Below are 15,196 nucleotides of genomic sequence, written 5' to 3'. Positions count from 1 at the left end.
ACTGACCATTCTTTTTGCTTTTCAGAGACCAATGGGGAAGCTAATTTGATTTTAGTCATGTTGGCTGAGGACAGGAGTCCATGTCAAAGAATCATAGAATATCAGGGTTGGAAGGGACCTCAGGAGGTCATCTAGTCCAACCCCCTGCTCAAAGCAGGACCAATCCCCAATGTCATCAGATCCACCACCCAAATTAGCACTTTCATAGTACCATAAACATTAAATTCAATTTCCCTCCTTTTTTAGGGGTGGGGTGGAGATGGCTTTTGTGTTCATTTCACCCAGACGTTAGTGCTGCGTGCATCCAGTGAAAACAGTTTTAACAAAGAATTTTTCTGGTAAACTATTTGGTTACTTTTTTTTTAAACTTTCATATCTAGGGGTCACCATCAGCCGAGTTTTGCATACACTGGAGGTCTTGGATCGACACTGTTTTGACAGATCAGATTCCAGCAATTCAATGGAGACTCTTTATCACAAGATTTTTTGGGCAAACCAGAACAAAGATAACCAAGAGGTAATTAAGGTTCTCCCAACCCACTTCAGAAATTGTAGGCTCATGATTCCTTTATTCATTGAAATAATTTTATAAAAGTTTGGCCTTAAAGTTTCATATCTTTGTTTAGTTTACATGCACTGGGTGATTAGTTGTTAGGAAAAAATGGTTCCTCATTGTTATGAGAGACTTCTTCAGTGTTATATGACCTAAGCCCTTTTTTTATAAGGAATACTCTTTCTCCACTGGAGCATAGCTCCCTGGCCCCTCCGATCCATTCCCTGGCAGAAGCTGCGAGATGGGGGAAGCCCCGACCCCATTCCTGGCAGAAGCCACGGGACGGGGGAAGCCCCCACAGCAGCTCCTCCTCCAGAAGCGCATCCCCCGTCCCCAGGAGAAACCCCTACCCCAGCAGTCCCGACCCTGGCAGAAGCCCCCAGGCAGGGGTAGCCCCCCCCCCAGTGGGTCCCAGTCCTGTCTCTGGCAGAGAGAGCCCCCAGTGCCCCGACCCCACTGGGTGGGGTGGGAGAAGCCCCAGCGCCCTGATCCTGGTCCCCTCCAGAAGTGTGGCACCTGGACCCCTGCTGCAGCCCCGGGACTGGAGGAGCTGTCACTCCCCGCTATGGCGCTGGGGCTATGGTGCAGGGACAGAACTTCTCCAGTCTTGGGGCTGCAGTGGGTGGGGGAGCAGGGAGGAGAAAGGAGCAAATGGGTCACAGGGAGGGCGGAATGGGGAGGGGACCACTGGGTGGCATAGGGACTGCTTCCCAGGGAAGAGGCAGAAAGGGGTGGGGTGTGGGCGGGCCCATAGATGGAAGGGGCAGAACGGAGCGAGACCGCAGGTAGAAGGGGTGGGAAAGAGCCCCCCACTTATTCTGACCCAGGGCCCTGGGAAACCTTAATCTGTCTCTGGGGCTGACTAACCTCTGCAGGCCATGCATGGGAAGAGTGAAATTGATCCCACAGCCTTCTGCAGAACCTAACTTCGGCTCATAATGGGCTAGTCCAGCACTATCCACTTCAAACAGTTCCAAGAATCTGTCAAAGCTGCCTTCATCCTAATAACAAATACTGCATTTATATAATTTCACAGCATGATTATAGGGTATGTATGTGTGTTGTAACAGGGATTCTATCACCACAGTCTTGATTCTGGATGCCAGCCGCAAATTCTGATATATTCAATTAATTAGATTAAAATAAAATAGAATTAACTGCAAAGCATATACATAGGTGTAAAATCCTGTTCCAATGGGAGTTTTGCTGTTGACTTCCATGGAAACAGGAGCTCACTCAGAGTGTTTAAGCCTATTGAATGATCTTCCACTCCCTTCCTTTGTCATCCCTTGTTGTGTTAAGATTAATTTAGAGCTGTATCCTGTAATCCTTACTCATGCAAGTATCCCACTGAAATGTCATGCAAGTATGACTTGTGAGTAAGGTTTTGATGGATCAAGCCTTTAGGTTCCTGTAGCAAAGTGAAAATTGGGATCCAGTCAGGGGTGCTGAGAGCCACTGAATCAAACTGTAAACCCTGTATATGATGGAAACCACTTCAAACCATTGGGTGCTTCCACACCTCCAGCACCCCTAGTTCCAGCACATATGGATCAAATTACAAAGTGGATTAAATAGATCAGCAGATACTGGTACAGAAACTTTCAACACATTTGATTCTTGTGATTGTTTCGTGTATAAATATACAGTTGTAGCCCTTACATAGTTTGGTAATTTTAGAACTACAGCAAGATCCCCTTCAAACTACATATTTTAGACTCCTGTATGTGGATGGGTTGGAAGGATTTTTTTGTTCTGCTGGGGTCGAAGAGGAGGCGTTTACTGCAGTGGAGTCAGACTGAAATGATGGTGGGGAAAGAGAGAGGAAGAAGAAATGTTAAAGCAAGACGATGAATTTGCTGAAGGTTCTGAATCTTAAATCATGGTGAAGAAGCTGGGAGTTTTCCCCAACAAAAGTCTGAAACTCTTAAACTACAAGAAAAGTGACACCCTTTGTTGCTCCTAGCATTTAATATTTTGTTTTCATTTTCCTTCTATGGGTCAGGTTATTTGGCTCTTCCTTATTGCTCTGGTGTTTCCCAGGGTCTGAATGGATTCCTCATCTTCTGTCTGTATTTTACAAAAAGGCATTGCTGGCAGCAAAATGGAATTTCTCCATCCTTATTGTGTATCTGCTTCTCTCTCTGTCTCTCTCTCTCTCTCTCCCCCCCCCCTTTTTCTCTTATGGTCTTTTTTGTCATTCCCATTATTTTTCTCTTCTGGCACCTGTTTGTCTCCTTTTGCTCTCCTTTCACCCTCACTCTTGCCTCTCTTTGCCCCCTCACACATCCTCAGCATTTCTTTGTACCACCACATTCTCCTGGCTCTCCACCTGGGCTGACTTCCTCCTGGCCTGTCTGACCCTCTGCTTTGTATCTTTCTCTCTGTGTTCTGCACTAGAGTAACTCTAATTTACCTGCCTCTGTTATGGAAGTGATGTTCCACATGGCCAGATCTGTTCCTATGATTCTGAGGGGAGGGGAGGAGGTCTGCTTGGTGTGCATGTCCCAGGCAGGCAGAGCTGTGAGCTGAGGGATGCTGCAGAAACAGGTCCACAGTGTGAGGTCAGGCTGAGCATTGCACGTACGTGTGTGTGTGTGTGTGTGAAAGATAGTGAGTGGGGATTAGCACTTTGCCCTGTGCTAGAAATATATGTTTCAGATTAATTGTTTGACTCCCTGTAACTTCTTTTAGTGATCTTGGTCCCTTACTAAGTATGTCCATAACTATTGGCTTGTGCACCCTTTTGTTGCTGTATGTGTGGGGTGAGATTATTCAGAAGAGTGTAGTGCTGAGCAGCAACTTTTGTGACGCTTAGGGATGGATTTTTTTCAAAGGAGCTCAGTACCCAATGCCTTGAGCTCTTTTCAAAACAAAATCAATCCCCCCCCCCCCTTATTTTTGGTGTCTAAATGGGAGCTGAGATCTCTTGAAAACTTGGCCCCCGTTCTGGGTGCTGAACTTTTCTGTTAAAATCTGGCCCTTCCTTTGCAGAGTAGGTAGGGTTGCCAACTTTCTATTGGCATAAAACTGAACACCTGAGCCCCACCCCTTCTCCAGGGCCCCGCCCCACTCACTACATTCCCCTTCCCTTAGTGGCTCACTCTCCCCAACCCTCACTCGCTTTCACTGGGCTGGGGCAGGGGATTGGGATGCGGGTGGAGGTGAGGGATCTAAATGGGAGTGCGGGCTCTGGGGTGGGGCCAGAAATTAGGGGTTCAGGTTGCAGGAGGGGGCTCCGGGCTGGGGCAGGAGGTTGGGGTGTGAGAGGAGTGAGGGTTCTGGGTGGGGCTGGGGATAAGTTTTTTGGGGTGCAGGAAAGGGGCTCCGGGCTGAGGGATTCGGAATGTGGGAGGAGGCTGTGGGTTTAGGCAGGGGGTTGGGGTGTGCGAGGGGTGAGGGCTCTGGGCTGGGGATGGGGATGAGGGGTTCAGGGTATGTGGGGGGACTCTGGGCTGGGGCAGGGGGTTGAAGTGCAGGAGGGTGAGGATTCTGGGCAGGGGGTACAGGCTCTGGGGTGCAGGAGAAGGCTCAGGGTTGGGGCGTGGGCTTATCTCGGGCAGCTCCTGGTCAGTGGTGCAGTGGGGCTAAGGCAGGCTTCCTGCCTGTCCTGGCTCCGTGCTGCACCCCAGAAGTGGCCGGCAGGTCTGGCTCCTAGGCGGTGGGGGAGAGGACAGGAGGCTCCATGTCATGCGCTGCTTTCGCCTGCAGGCACTTCCCCCCAGCTCCCATTGGCTGGGAACCGGTCAATGGGAGTGCGGAGCTGGTGCTCGGGGTTGGGGCAGCACGCGGAGCCCGTGGCGCCCCGCCCCCCACCTAGGAGCTGGACCTACTGGCCACTTCCAGGGCGGAGCACGGTGCCCAGGACAGGTAGGGACTAGCTTGCATTAGCACCGCTGACCGGGCTTTTAATGGCCCAGTCAGCGGTGCTGACCAGAGCCGTCAGGGTCCCTTTTCAACCAGGTGTTCCGGTTGTAAACCGGACACCTGGTCGCCCTAAGAGCAGGCCATTTTCTGAAGGCTTTGAAATGGCAACTTTATTCCAGTATATGGTGGTAGGGAGTTATGAGGCATTCTCACAGTAATCTGTTGAAGTCAAACATACTTGCACGTTGGTTATATAGCATTAGCTGGTTAGAGGAATTAGGAGGAAAATAAAAAGAGTACTTGTGGCACCTTAGAGACTAACCAGTTTATTTGAGCATGAGCTTTCGTGAGCTACAGCTCACTTCATCGGATGCATAGCATATCGTGGAAACTGCAGAAGACATTATATACACACAGAGACCATGAAACAAAACTTCCTCCCACCCCACTCTCCTGCTGGTAACAGCTTATCTAAAGTGATCATCAAGTAGGGCCATTTCCAGCACAAATCCAGGTTTTCTCACTCTTCTCCCCCCCCCCCCTCCACACACATACAAACTCACTCTCCTGCTGGTAATAGCCCATCCCTCTTTGAAACCTCTCTTTATAATGCGCATGATAATCAAGGTGGGTCATTTCCAGCACTAATCCAGGTTTTCTCACCCCCCACCCCCCACACACACCCCCCTCCAAAAACCACACACACAAACTCACTCTCCTGCTGGCAATAGCTCATCTTACAATGTGCACAGCAATCAAGGTGGGCCATTTCCAGCATAAATCCAAGTTTAACCAGAACGTCTTGGGGGGGGGGGGTTTGTAGGAAAAAAACAAGGGGAGATAGGCTACCTTGCATAATGACTTAGCCACTCCCAGTCTCTATTCAAGCCCAAATTAATAGTATCCAATTTGCAAATGAATTCCAATTCAGCAGTTTCTCGCTGGAGTCTGGATTTGAAGTTTTTTTGCTTTAAGATAGCGACCCTCATGTCTGTGATTGCGTGACCAGAGAGATTGAAGTGTTCTCCGACTGGTTTATGAATGTTATAATTCTTAACATCTGATTTGTGTCCATTTATTCTTGTACGTAGAGACTGTCCAGTTTGACCAATGTACATGGCAGAGGGGCATTGCTGGCACATGATGGCATATATCACATTGGTGGATGTGCAGGTGAACGAGCCTCTGATAGTGTGGCTGATGTTGTTAGGCCCTGTGATGGTGTCCCCTGAATAGATATGTGGGCACAGTTGGCAACGGGCTTTGTTGCAAGGATAGGTTCCTGGGTTAGTGGTTCTCTTGTGTGGTATGTGGTTGTTGGTGAGTATTCGCTTCAGGTTGGGGGGCTGTCTGTAGGCAAGGACTGGCCTTTCTCCCAAGATTTGTGAGAGTGTTGGGTCATCCTTCAGGATAGGTTGTAGATCCTTAATAATGCGTTGGAGGGGTTTTAGTTGGGGGCTGAAGGTGACGGCTAGTGGCGTTCTGTTATTTTCTTTGTTAGGCCTGTCCTGTAGTAGGTGACTTCTGGGAACTCTTCTGGCTCTATCAATCTGTTTCTTCACTTCCGCAGGTGGGTATTGTAGTTGTAAGAATGCTTGATAGAGATCTTGTAGGTGTTTGTCTCTGTCTGAGGGGTTGGAGCAAATGCGGTTGTATCGCAGAGCTTGGCTGTAGACGATGGATCGTGTGGTGTGGTCAGGGTGAAAGCTGGAGACATGTAGGTAGGAATAGTGGTCAGCAGGTTTCCGGTATAGGGTGGTGTTGATGTGACCATCGTTTATTAGCACTGTAGTGTCCAGGAAGTGGATCTCTTGTGTGGACTGGACCAGGCTGAGGTTGATGGTGGGATGGAAATTGTTGAAATCATGGTGGAATTCCTCAAGGGCTTCTTTTCCATGGGTCCAGATGATGAAGATGTCATCAATATAGCGCAAGTAAAGTAGGGGCGTTAGGGGACGAGAGCTGAGGAAGCGTTGTTCTAAATCAGCCATAAAAATGTTGGCATACTGTGGGGCCATCTGGACTATCGGGTCGCTATCTTAAAGCAAAAAAACTTCAAATCCAGACTCCAGCGAGAAACTGCTGAATTGGAATTCATTTGCAAATTGGATACTATTAATTTGGGCTTGAATAGAGACTGGGAGTGGCTAAGTCATTATGCAAGGTAGCCTATCTCCCCTTGTTTTTTTCCTACAAACCCCCCCCCCCAAGACGTTCTGGTTAAACTTGGATTTATGCTGGAAATGGCCCACCTTGATTGCTGTGCACATTGTAAAATGAGCTATTGCCAGCAGGAGAGTGAGTTTGTGTGTGTGGTTTTTGGAGGGGGGTGTGTGTGGGGGGTGGGGGGTGAGAAAACCTGGATTAGTGCTGGAAATGACCCACCTTGATTATCATGCGCATTATAAAGAGAGGTTTCAAAGAGGGATGGGCTATTACCAGCAGGAGAGTGAGTTTGTATGTGTGTGGAGGGGGGGGGGGGGGGAGAAGGGTGAGAAAACCTGGATTTGTGCTGGAAATGGCCCTACTTGATGATCACTTTAGATAAGCTGTTACCAGCAGGAGAGTGGGGTGGGAGGAAGTTTTGTTTCATGGTCTCTGTGTGTATATAATGTCTTCTGCAGTTTCCACGATATGCTATGCATCCGATGAAGTGAGCTGTAGCTCACGAAAGCTCATGCTCAAATAAACTGGTTAGTCTCTAAGGTGCCACAAGTACTCCTTTTCTTTTTACGAATACAGACTAACACGGCTGTTACTCTGAAACCTGAGGAAAATAAACACATTTATGCCAGTTGGTTGAGAGACTTTAGTTTTCCCCTCCTGTCCTCCCTGTTTGGCTCCTAGGCTTATGTTAAATTGCAAAGTGTTCCCTTAAATGAGCAGAACCTGATTAGGGTTTTCAGAGGATTGTAACTTGCTGCTTGATATGATGCGTATGTTGACTAATAGGAAGTGGGAGAGCCTTGTATTGCTGACGGGCTGTTTTCCAGTGTTTACTGAACATTATCTGATATTTGAGTTTTTAACAGTGGAAAAAATTATCTCTTTTGATGTATGTTGTCATCTGCACACTGACTTTCAGAGAGCTCCTGCATCTTAATAACTGACAGGTGTGTGGTGACCATGAGTATAATGTAAATCACAATCTCTGTGTGTTAGTCCATGTACCTTGTACATAATTTAGGAAAGTGTAGTTGAGCCACTAGGTGGCAGTTTGTTTGCACCTTTATGGGCCTTGCAAGTTTACTTATACCAGCTATACTTCATCTTTACCTTTGTAGAAGTCACATACTCAAGAGAGTAGATCTGTACTCAGCTAGAAGGCCTCTGACTTGTATCTGGTCTTGATTTCAGTCTGTTAGATGCAGGCTGTCTCTGTGTTTGCAACAAGAAGCTCTCAATCATGGGCTTATGCCTGTACTCCTATTTTTAGCTAACCATTTATGTAACATTGTGGCCTGTCCTTGTTTTTTATAGTGCTCACAGCACCAGAGTGTCTGCACGCTAACAATTATTTAAAGCAAAATTCAGTATGAAGGACTGTATGCGTTATCCCCCATTGATAGGAAGCCACCGTAGCATGTTTGTATGAGTTATCCCTGATTGATAGGACTGTATGCATTATCCCTGATTGATAGGAAGCCACCATAGCATGTCTGGCATTTTTTTTTTCCTGCTTCCATGGTTGATGAATTGTAAAACTTCATCATGAAAATAGTAAATTATGGTAGTGTTTATTTTACACTATAGGAGTGCCCCAAAAGTGCTAGGCACTGTACAGAAATACAGGGAAGACATGAAGACCTTAGAATGAAGAGATCAAAAAATCAGATGTTTGGAGTGGTGCTTTGCCACCAACTTATCTTATTGATTACATGAAGGATTTTTTTTTTTATGGAAGAAGTAAAAATAAATCTTTTTATTTCTTTCAGCTGTCATAGAACAAATGGCTCTTAGGGAGTGTAGTGGGGTAGTTACCCTGCTCCAGCCCTGAAGGGGTTCAGGCAGCCCTGGAGAGGGCTGCAGCTGGGAAAAAGCTAGGCTGATTGGGGGGAAGCAGCCACAGCCGGGCCCGTGCCCCAGTCAGGCCACAGCTGGCCCTATAAGAGGGCTGAGGGCCAGAAGCTGAGGGAGTCTCACTCTAGCCCAGGAATGGGAATGGCTAGCTGCCTGAGAGTGAGGTGCCTTAAGCGGAGCAGTGCTGGGGAAGGGCAAAGGGAGCTGGGGAGCTCCAGCCTGTTAAAACCCCAGGCTGCAGGCCTTGGTAAAGTCCCAAAAGGTACTGGGGCTGCAGAGGGGCAGCCTGAGGATAGGCAGAGGCAGCTGGTCCAACCTCCTTGCCAGTGATGAGTGGCCATTACACTGCCATCTGCCCCAGTGAGTGGGGGCTAGATGATGACTGGCAGTAGCCACTGAGGCAATGTGGGTTTAGAGGGTTGGGGGTTCCCCTGGGAGGGGAGACCCAGACTGTGGGGTACTGCGGTGGGCAGAACCCCAGGGTAAGGGGCACCGGGGTCCAGGAGGGACACGGGGGGCCATAAGGCAGGTGAGACACTGGCCTGCAGAGGGCGCTCTGGAGGTTGGAGAGCTAATTCCCGAGATGACCAGCAGGAGGCGCCGCGCCAGTGAGTCGTTACTTTGCTGCAGGGAGAGGTTTGATGAGGGTAGTGGAGTGACCTGGTAAACCAGCTGAGGAAGCGCAATTCAAGTATGGAGGTAGTGTGACGAAACAAATGTGGAAGTAGTTGTGGGAGAAATGAATGATGGGGCATCAAGGCTGGAAGAGTTTAAGGGCTGGGGGTAATGTGAACAAGGCAAATGTGGATAAGTGAAGGTGTTGAGTGAAAGTGTTAGGCAGGGCCTTGAAGTTTAAACTTTGTTGCAGTGGAGAAGTAGAGGATTAAGAGGGAGGTGATGTAGTCAGATTGGGCCAGAGAGATGGTCTTAGCAGCTTCATGAACATGTTGGGTAGTTGAGAGGGGGAAATGCAGATGTCCTCCCTTGGAGTGGATGGTGTGTGTGGGTGGGTGGGGGGAAGGGGGTGGAATGGCATCAGTGACAGAGAATGGGGAAGTGAAGAAGCTATGGGCTGAAAAATAGGGGTTCAGCTTTGGCTATGCAAGTTTGAATTACAGCGACATATGCAGGGGAGGAGGTACATAAATGGATTGAGTAAGACAGTGGGCAGGACGATTTTGAGAATCATCAACATAAAGATGGCATTTTGAAACTGCATGAGTAGATGAGGTCACCCAAAATGAGGATCTAGAGGGGGAAGAGTGGACTAAATACTGAGGCCTGTGTGGGACACTTGCAGAAAGTGGGTGGGGCTCTTTTTCGAGTGCTTGCTCATGTGTTTTCCACAGTAGGTGTGCATGCTCACCACGTGCACCGGTGGTGGAAGTTTTTCCCTTAACAGTACCCGTAGGGGGAGCGCTGCTGCGACCCCTGGAGTGGCACCTCTATAGCACGCTATAAGGGAGCTGCGCGCTCCCCCCACCCTCAGTTCCTTCTTGCCGCCAGTGAGGGTGTGTCGGAACTACTTGCTTCAGCTTCGCTTCAGCTCATCCCAGAACTTGTCGTTTGTTGTTAGTGGCACCTGTGTGTGTGTGTTCAACAAGTTTCAGTTCAGTTAGTTAGCGTTTGGGCCGGGGCATGCCCTGTGCCCCAGGGTTTAAATCGTGTGACTCTTGCAGGTGTTCGATGCCCAGAAGTGACCCGCACGCCGACTGTCTCCGCTTCTTGGGTCAATCCCACATTAGCGACCGTTGTAAGATCTGCGGGTCCTTTAAACCTAGAACCAAAAAGGAAAGAGTCATTAGACTTTGGGCCCTTCTCATGGAGTCGGCACTAGCCCCAACCCCAGTGTCCCGAGTGGATTCGGCACCGGACACCTTGTCTTCGGTGTGCAGTGATCCCCTGGCACCTTCCAGTGGCTGGCACCGCTCCCCGTCTAAGAAACAGAGAAAGGCCCCATCTTCTCAGCAGCGTCAAGAAAAAGCAAGGGGAGAGGCTAGACCTGAGTTGGGCAGCCCCAGTTCCCCCCCGGGCTCCAGAGCTCCGACTCATGTTGAGTGGAGCAGCCTGGTTGCATCGACTCAGGCCTCTCCTGATGTCCGGATGCCTTTGACCGCGAAGGCCCTGCAGGCGGCCCGAGACATTATGACTCTGCAGGTCCCCGAGGCACCACCGGCACCCGGGCCCCACTCTAGAGGCAAGCCGCTGCTGGGCTCTAGGCAGTCGACCCCAACCCGACGCAGATCCCAGTCAAGGGACTGCTCTTGGGCCCACACAGCATCCTGTCAGGGCACAGTCTCCAGCCTCCACTTTCGTCACCCACTAGGTTGTCTGGTCGGGTGCCGTCGGATTGGAGTTCCAAGCACCGCTCCACGCTGAGCAGAGAGTATCGATGGGACAGGCAAAGGCGCCGTATGCGCTCCTTTTTTCGTTGGAGCTACCATAGCCACTCCTGACGCGGGTGCCATCGCCATTCGCGCTCCAGTTCTGTCTCCTTGAGGCACCATGCCCATGACTCCCGGTGGGGATTGCCAGCGCCGCATCGTCGTGGATCTAGGTGTCGCAGCGTCTCGAGAAGTAGAGGCTCGAGGCGGCAGTGTTCCTCGATGTTGGAGTCCCTGTCCTGTGGCAGACGTTGTCCTCGGCACCATTGATCGTATTGCTCCCATGGTACCGATAGGTCATTGGTAACCCCGACCTCGACCCACCCGCGGCCCCCTACGTCCCAGCCCAGCCAACCCGACCAGCTGGTTGTACGATCAGTGGCAAGGGCTCCCATGGCAGGGACAATGGTGCCAGTGGACCCCCTGGCCCCCTCTGCATGCCCAGCCAGGGGCTCGTTCGGTAGCAGGGGCATCTGAGGTTCCCTCCGCCTCACTATCCAGGCCTCCAAGGAATAGATCGGCGGGTCATGGATCCTTGGCACCGCACGTGGAGTCCGACCAAAGGATGGATCCTGCTGCGCCGGCCGACGTGCAGAGCTCCATACCGGCCTCCTCCCCGGCTCCAGATGACAAGGTTGCAGCCCCATCCCCCTCCGCACCACAGGAGGACTTCAGGGCTCACCAGGAGCTACTGAAGCAAGTAGCGTCGAGCCTCCAACTCCAAGCTGAGGAGATGGCGGGACCCTCAGACTCACTCCTCAATGTCCCCTCGTCTTCGGTACTGGGCCTACCGCTGCATGAAGGGGTGGCTGACATTTCCAATGCCCTCTGGCAAATGCCGGCCTCCCTTGCGCCAATATCAAAGAAGGCAAAGCGCAAATATTTTGTGCCCACGAAAGGGAACGAGTATCTTTATACCCACCAGGCCCCCAACTCCCTAGTGGTGGTGTCTGTAAATCCGAGGGAGAGACATGGTCAACCAGGACCCACACCCAAGATAAGGACTCTAGAAGGCTGGACTTGTTTGTTAGGAAGCTTTATTTGTTGTCCACTTTCCAGCTCTGCGTGGCCAACCACCAAGCCCTCCTTAGCCGTTATGAGTTTAACTTGTGGGGGTCACTGGCCAAATTCAAACCCTCCCTTCCGGAGTGTGAAAGGAAGGAATTTAAGGCGCTTGTGGAGGAGGGTGCCGCTGTCACAAAGGCTGCTCTGCAGGCAGCATCGGATGCAGCTGACATGGCTGCTCGGTCCATGGCCTCGGCGGTGTCCGTGCACAGGTGTTGTGGCTACTGCTGTCGGGGCTCTCTACGGAGGCACAGTCTGTGATGCAGGATCTTCCCTTCGATGGCAAGGACCTGTTTGTGGAACAAACAGACGTGAAACTTCATGGCATGAAGGACTCACGTACTACCCTGCAAACCCTCGGGCTTTATGTCCCGCCTGCCAAGGACAAGCCTAAGCCTCAGACTCCTGCCCCGGCTCCCCAGCCAAGATATGAACCCGCCTATAAGAGGTCCAAGACCCAAAAGAGGTGACCTCAGAGGCATTCTCGCTCTGCCCCGCAGCCTGGGCCCTCAAGGGGCAAGGAGCAGGAAAAGAGGCGTTTTTGACTGGTTGCAGGAGGGTACCCGGGTGCCTCCTGAGAGGACCCTCCTACCAATAAAGTTTGCCTTTAGCAACCGCTTGTATGAGTTCTTTGCGGAATGGTCCCGAAATAACATCGGACCATTGAGTCCTCAACACCATTTCCCAGGGCTACATGCTACAGTTTGTCTCACTCCCGCCTTCCCACCCCCCTCCCTGGGACAGCAGGGGGGACCTGTCACATGTATCCCTGCTAGAGCAGGAAGTGGGTCAGCTCCTCAGCTTGGGAGCTGTGGAGAAAGTTCCAAGGGAGTTCCAGGGAAAAGGGTTTTACTCCCATTACTTCCTTATCCCGAAGGCGAAAGGGGGGCTCAGGCCTATCCTGGATTTGCGAGACCTCAATTGGTTCATGGCCAAATGTCAGTTCCGCATGGTCTCTCTGGCATGTATCATACCCTCTCTGGACCCTGGCGATAGGTATGCTGCCCTGGACCTTCAGGACGCATACTTCCATATCAGCATATTCGAGGGGCACAGACGCTTCCTTCGTTTCTTGGTGGGACAGGACCACTACCAGTTTACGGTCCTCCCATTTGGCCTGTCCACTGCACCCAGCGTATTCACAAAGCGTATGGTGGTCGTGGCGGCCTACCTCAGATGCTGAGGGGTCCAGATATTTTCCTACCTCGATGACTGGCTGCTCAAGGGCAGTTTGCGGTCTCAGGTACAGGCCCATGTGGAGCTGCTCTTGGCTACTTGTGCCAACCTGGGCCTCCTAGTAAACGAGGCCAAGTCGACATTGGTTCTGGTGCAGTGCACAGAATTCATAGGCGCTCTCCTGGATGCCTTCAAGGCCACAGCCTCCCTTCCCCGGGCAGGTTCCAGATGCTGAAGGGGCTCATATCCTCGGTCACGGAGTTCCCCTTGACCACAGCCAGGGCAAGCCTGCAGCTCCTGGGCCACATGGCTGCGTGCACATACGTGGTTCGCCACGCCAGACTTCGGATGAGGCCCCTCCAACTGTGGCTGGCCTCAGAGTTCTCCCAGGCCTGGGACAGGCTAGACAAAGTCCTCACGGTACCAGCGCTTGTGATTGCCTTGCTAAAATGGAAGTCCTGCCTGGTCAATATGCTCCAGGGGATTCCCTTCTGGGGTCCAACCCCCCCGCTAGACCTAGTGTCTGATGCGTTGGACTTGGGCTGAGGGGGCCCACATAGGGAGCTCACAGACCCAAGGGATGTGGTCGGCCTCAGAGTTGTCCCTTCACACAAATGTCAGGGAGCTCAGGGCAATACGCTTAGCCTGTGTGGCTTTCAGCTCACAACTGCATGGCAAGGTGGTCAGAGTACTCACGGACAACACCGCTGCGATGTTTTACATCAACAAGCAAGGTGGGGCGAGGTCCTCAGCCCTCTGCCAGGAAGCCATCAGGCTCTGGGAGTTTTGTATAGCCCACGACATCTCCCTGAAGGCTTTCCACCTACCAGGAGTCAACAACACACAGGCTGATTGCCTGAGCAAGGTTTTCTCCTCTCAACACGAGTGGTCGCTCCACTTGGAGGTCACTCACTAGCTCTTCCAAGCGTGGGGCACTCCCCAAGTAGACCTGTTTGTGACCCGACAGAACTGGTGTTGCCACCAGTTCTGTTCCAGGTGGGGGTGGGGAGGAACACGATCTCAGATGCCTTCATCCTGCCATGGTTGGGTCAATTCCTCTACGCCTTTCCCCCGTTCCACCTCATTGGCAAGATCCTGGAGAAAGTGAAAATGGACAAGGCACAAGTCCTCCTGATCGCTCCAGCTTGGTCCCGGCAGCATTGGTACAGGACCCTCCTGAGCTTGCTGGTGGCCCCTCCGCAGCTGTTGCTGCTCCGCCCAGACCTACTTTCCCAGGACCCAGGCCGCTGCCTCCATCCCAAGCTGGCCACCCTCCATTTGACAGCGTGCCTGCTCAATGGCTAGATGCAGAGGAGAGAAGGTGTTAGGAAGGGATCAGGCGTGTCCTCCTAGAAAGTAGGAAGCCATCCACTTGCCGAGCCTACCTGGCAAAGTGGTCCAAGTTCACCAGGTGGGTGGGTGAGCGGGGTACTTCCCCAGGGTCTGCCCCTCTCCGACTTATCTTCCTTCACCTTAGACCTCAGGGTCTGGCACCTTCCTCCGTCAGGGTGCATGTGGTGGCTATATCGGCGTTCCATCCGCCAGTCCAGGGCTGTTCAGTTTTCTCCTATGCCATGACCGCGCGTTTCTTCAAGGGGCTAGACCGGTCCTTTCCATATGCTAGAACCCCCGTTCCACAGTGGGATCTAAACTTGGTGTTATCCCACCTCACGGGGACCCTGTTTGAGCCCATGGCCACATGCTCCTGGTCTCGCCTTTCATGGAAGGTAGCCTTCCTCGTGGCTATCACGTCAGCTCGGTGGGTTTCGGAGCTCAGGGCCCTGACCTGCGGACCCCCCCCCCCCCGTCTTTCACAAGGACAAGGTTCAGCTCCGCCCACATCCTGCATTCCTCCCTAAGGTGGTCTCTGTCTTCCACATGAGCCAGGACATCTTCCTGCCTGTCCTCTGCCCCAAACTTCATGCCTCTAACGAGGAACGCCGCCTCCATATGCTCGATGTGCGCAGGGCACTGGCTTTTTATCTGGATCGGACTAAGCCGTTCCGCAGGTCTTCGCAACTATTTGTTGCTTCAGCCGAGCGCATGAAGGGTCAACTGATCTCCACCCAGAGACTTTCCCGGTGGGTCACATTGTTCATCCACACATGCTATGACCTAGCAGGGGTTCCCT

General features: G+C 51.6%; 1 protein-coding gene across 2 annotated transcripts in view; it reads left to right on the top strand.

The window, feature by feature from the left end:
- MED12L (mediator complex subunit 12L) overlaps window positions 1-15,196 on the top strand; it is a 330,957-nt gene that overhangs the window by 59,774 nt on the left and 255,987 nt on the right. For both annotated transcript variants that reach the window (XM_043522369.1, XM_043522368.1), the window contains exon 10: window positions 381-517. In XM_043522369.1, coding sequence (XP_043378304.1) covers window positions 381-517 — 137 coding nt within the window. The remainder of the gene's footprint in view (window positions 1-380; window positions 518-15,196) is intronic.

Source organism: Chelonia mydas, chromosome 9 (genome assembly GCF_015237465.2).
Source record: "Chelonia mydas isolate rCheMyd1 chromosome 9, rCheMyd1.pri.v2, whole genome shotgun sequence".
In the NCBI taxonomy this organism is placed as follows: domain Eukaryota; kingdom Metazoa; phylum Chordata; order Testudines; family Cheloniidae; genus Chelonia; species Chelonia mydas.
Note: the sequence above shows the minus strand (reverse complement) of the source record. Positions and strands in the feature narration are given on the sequence as shown.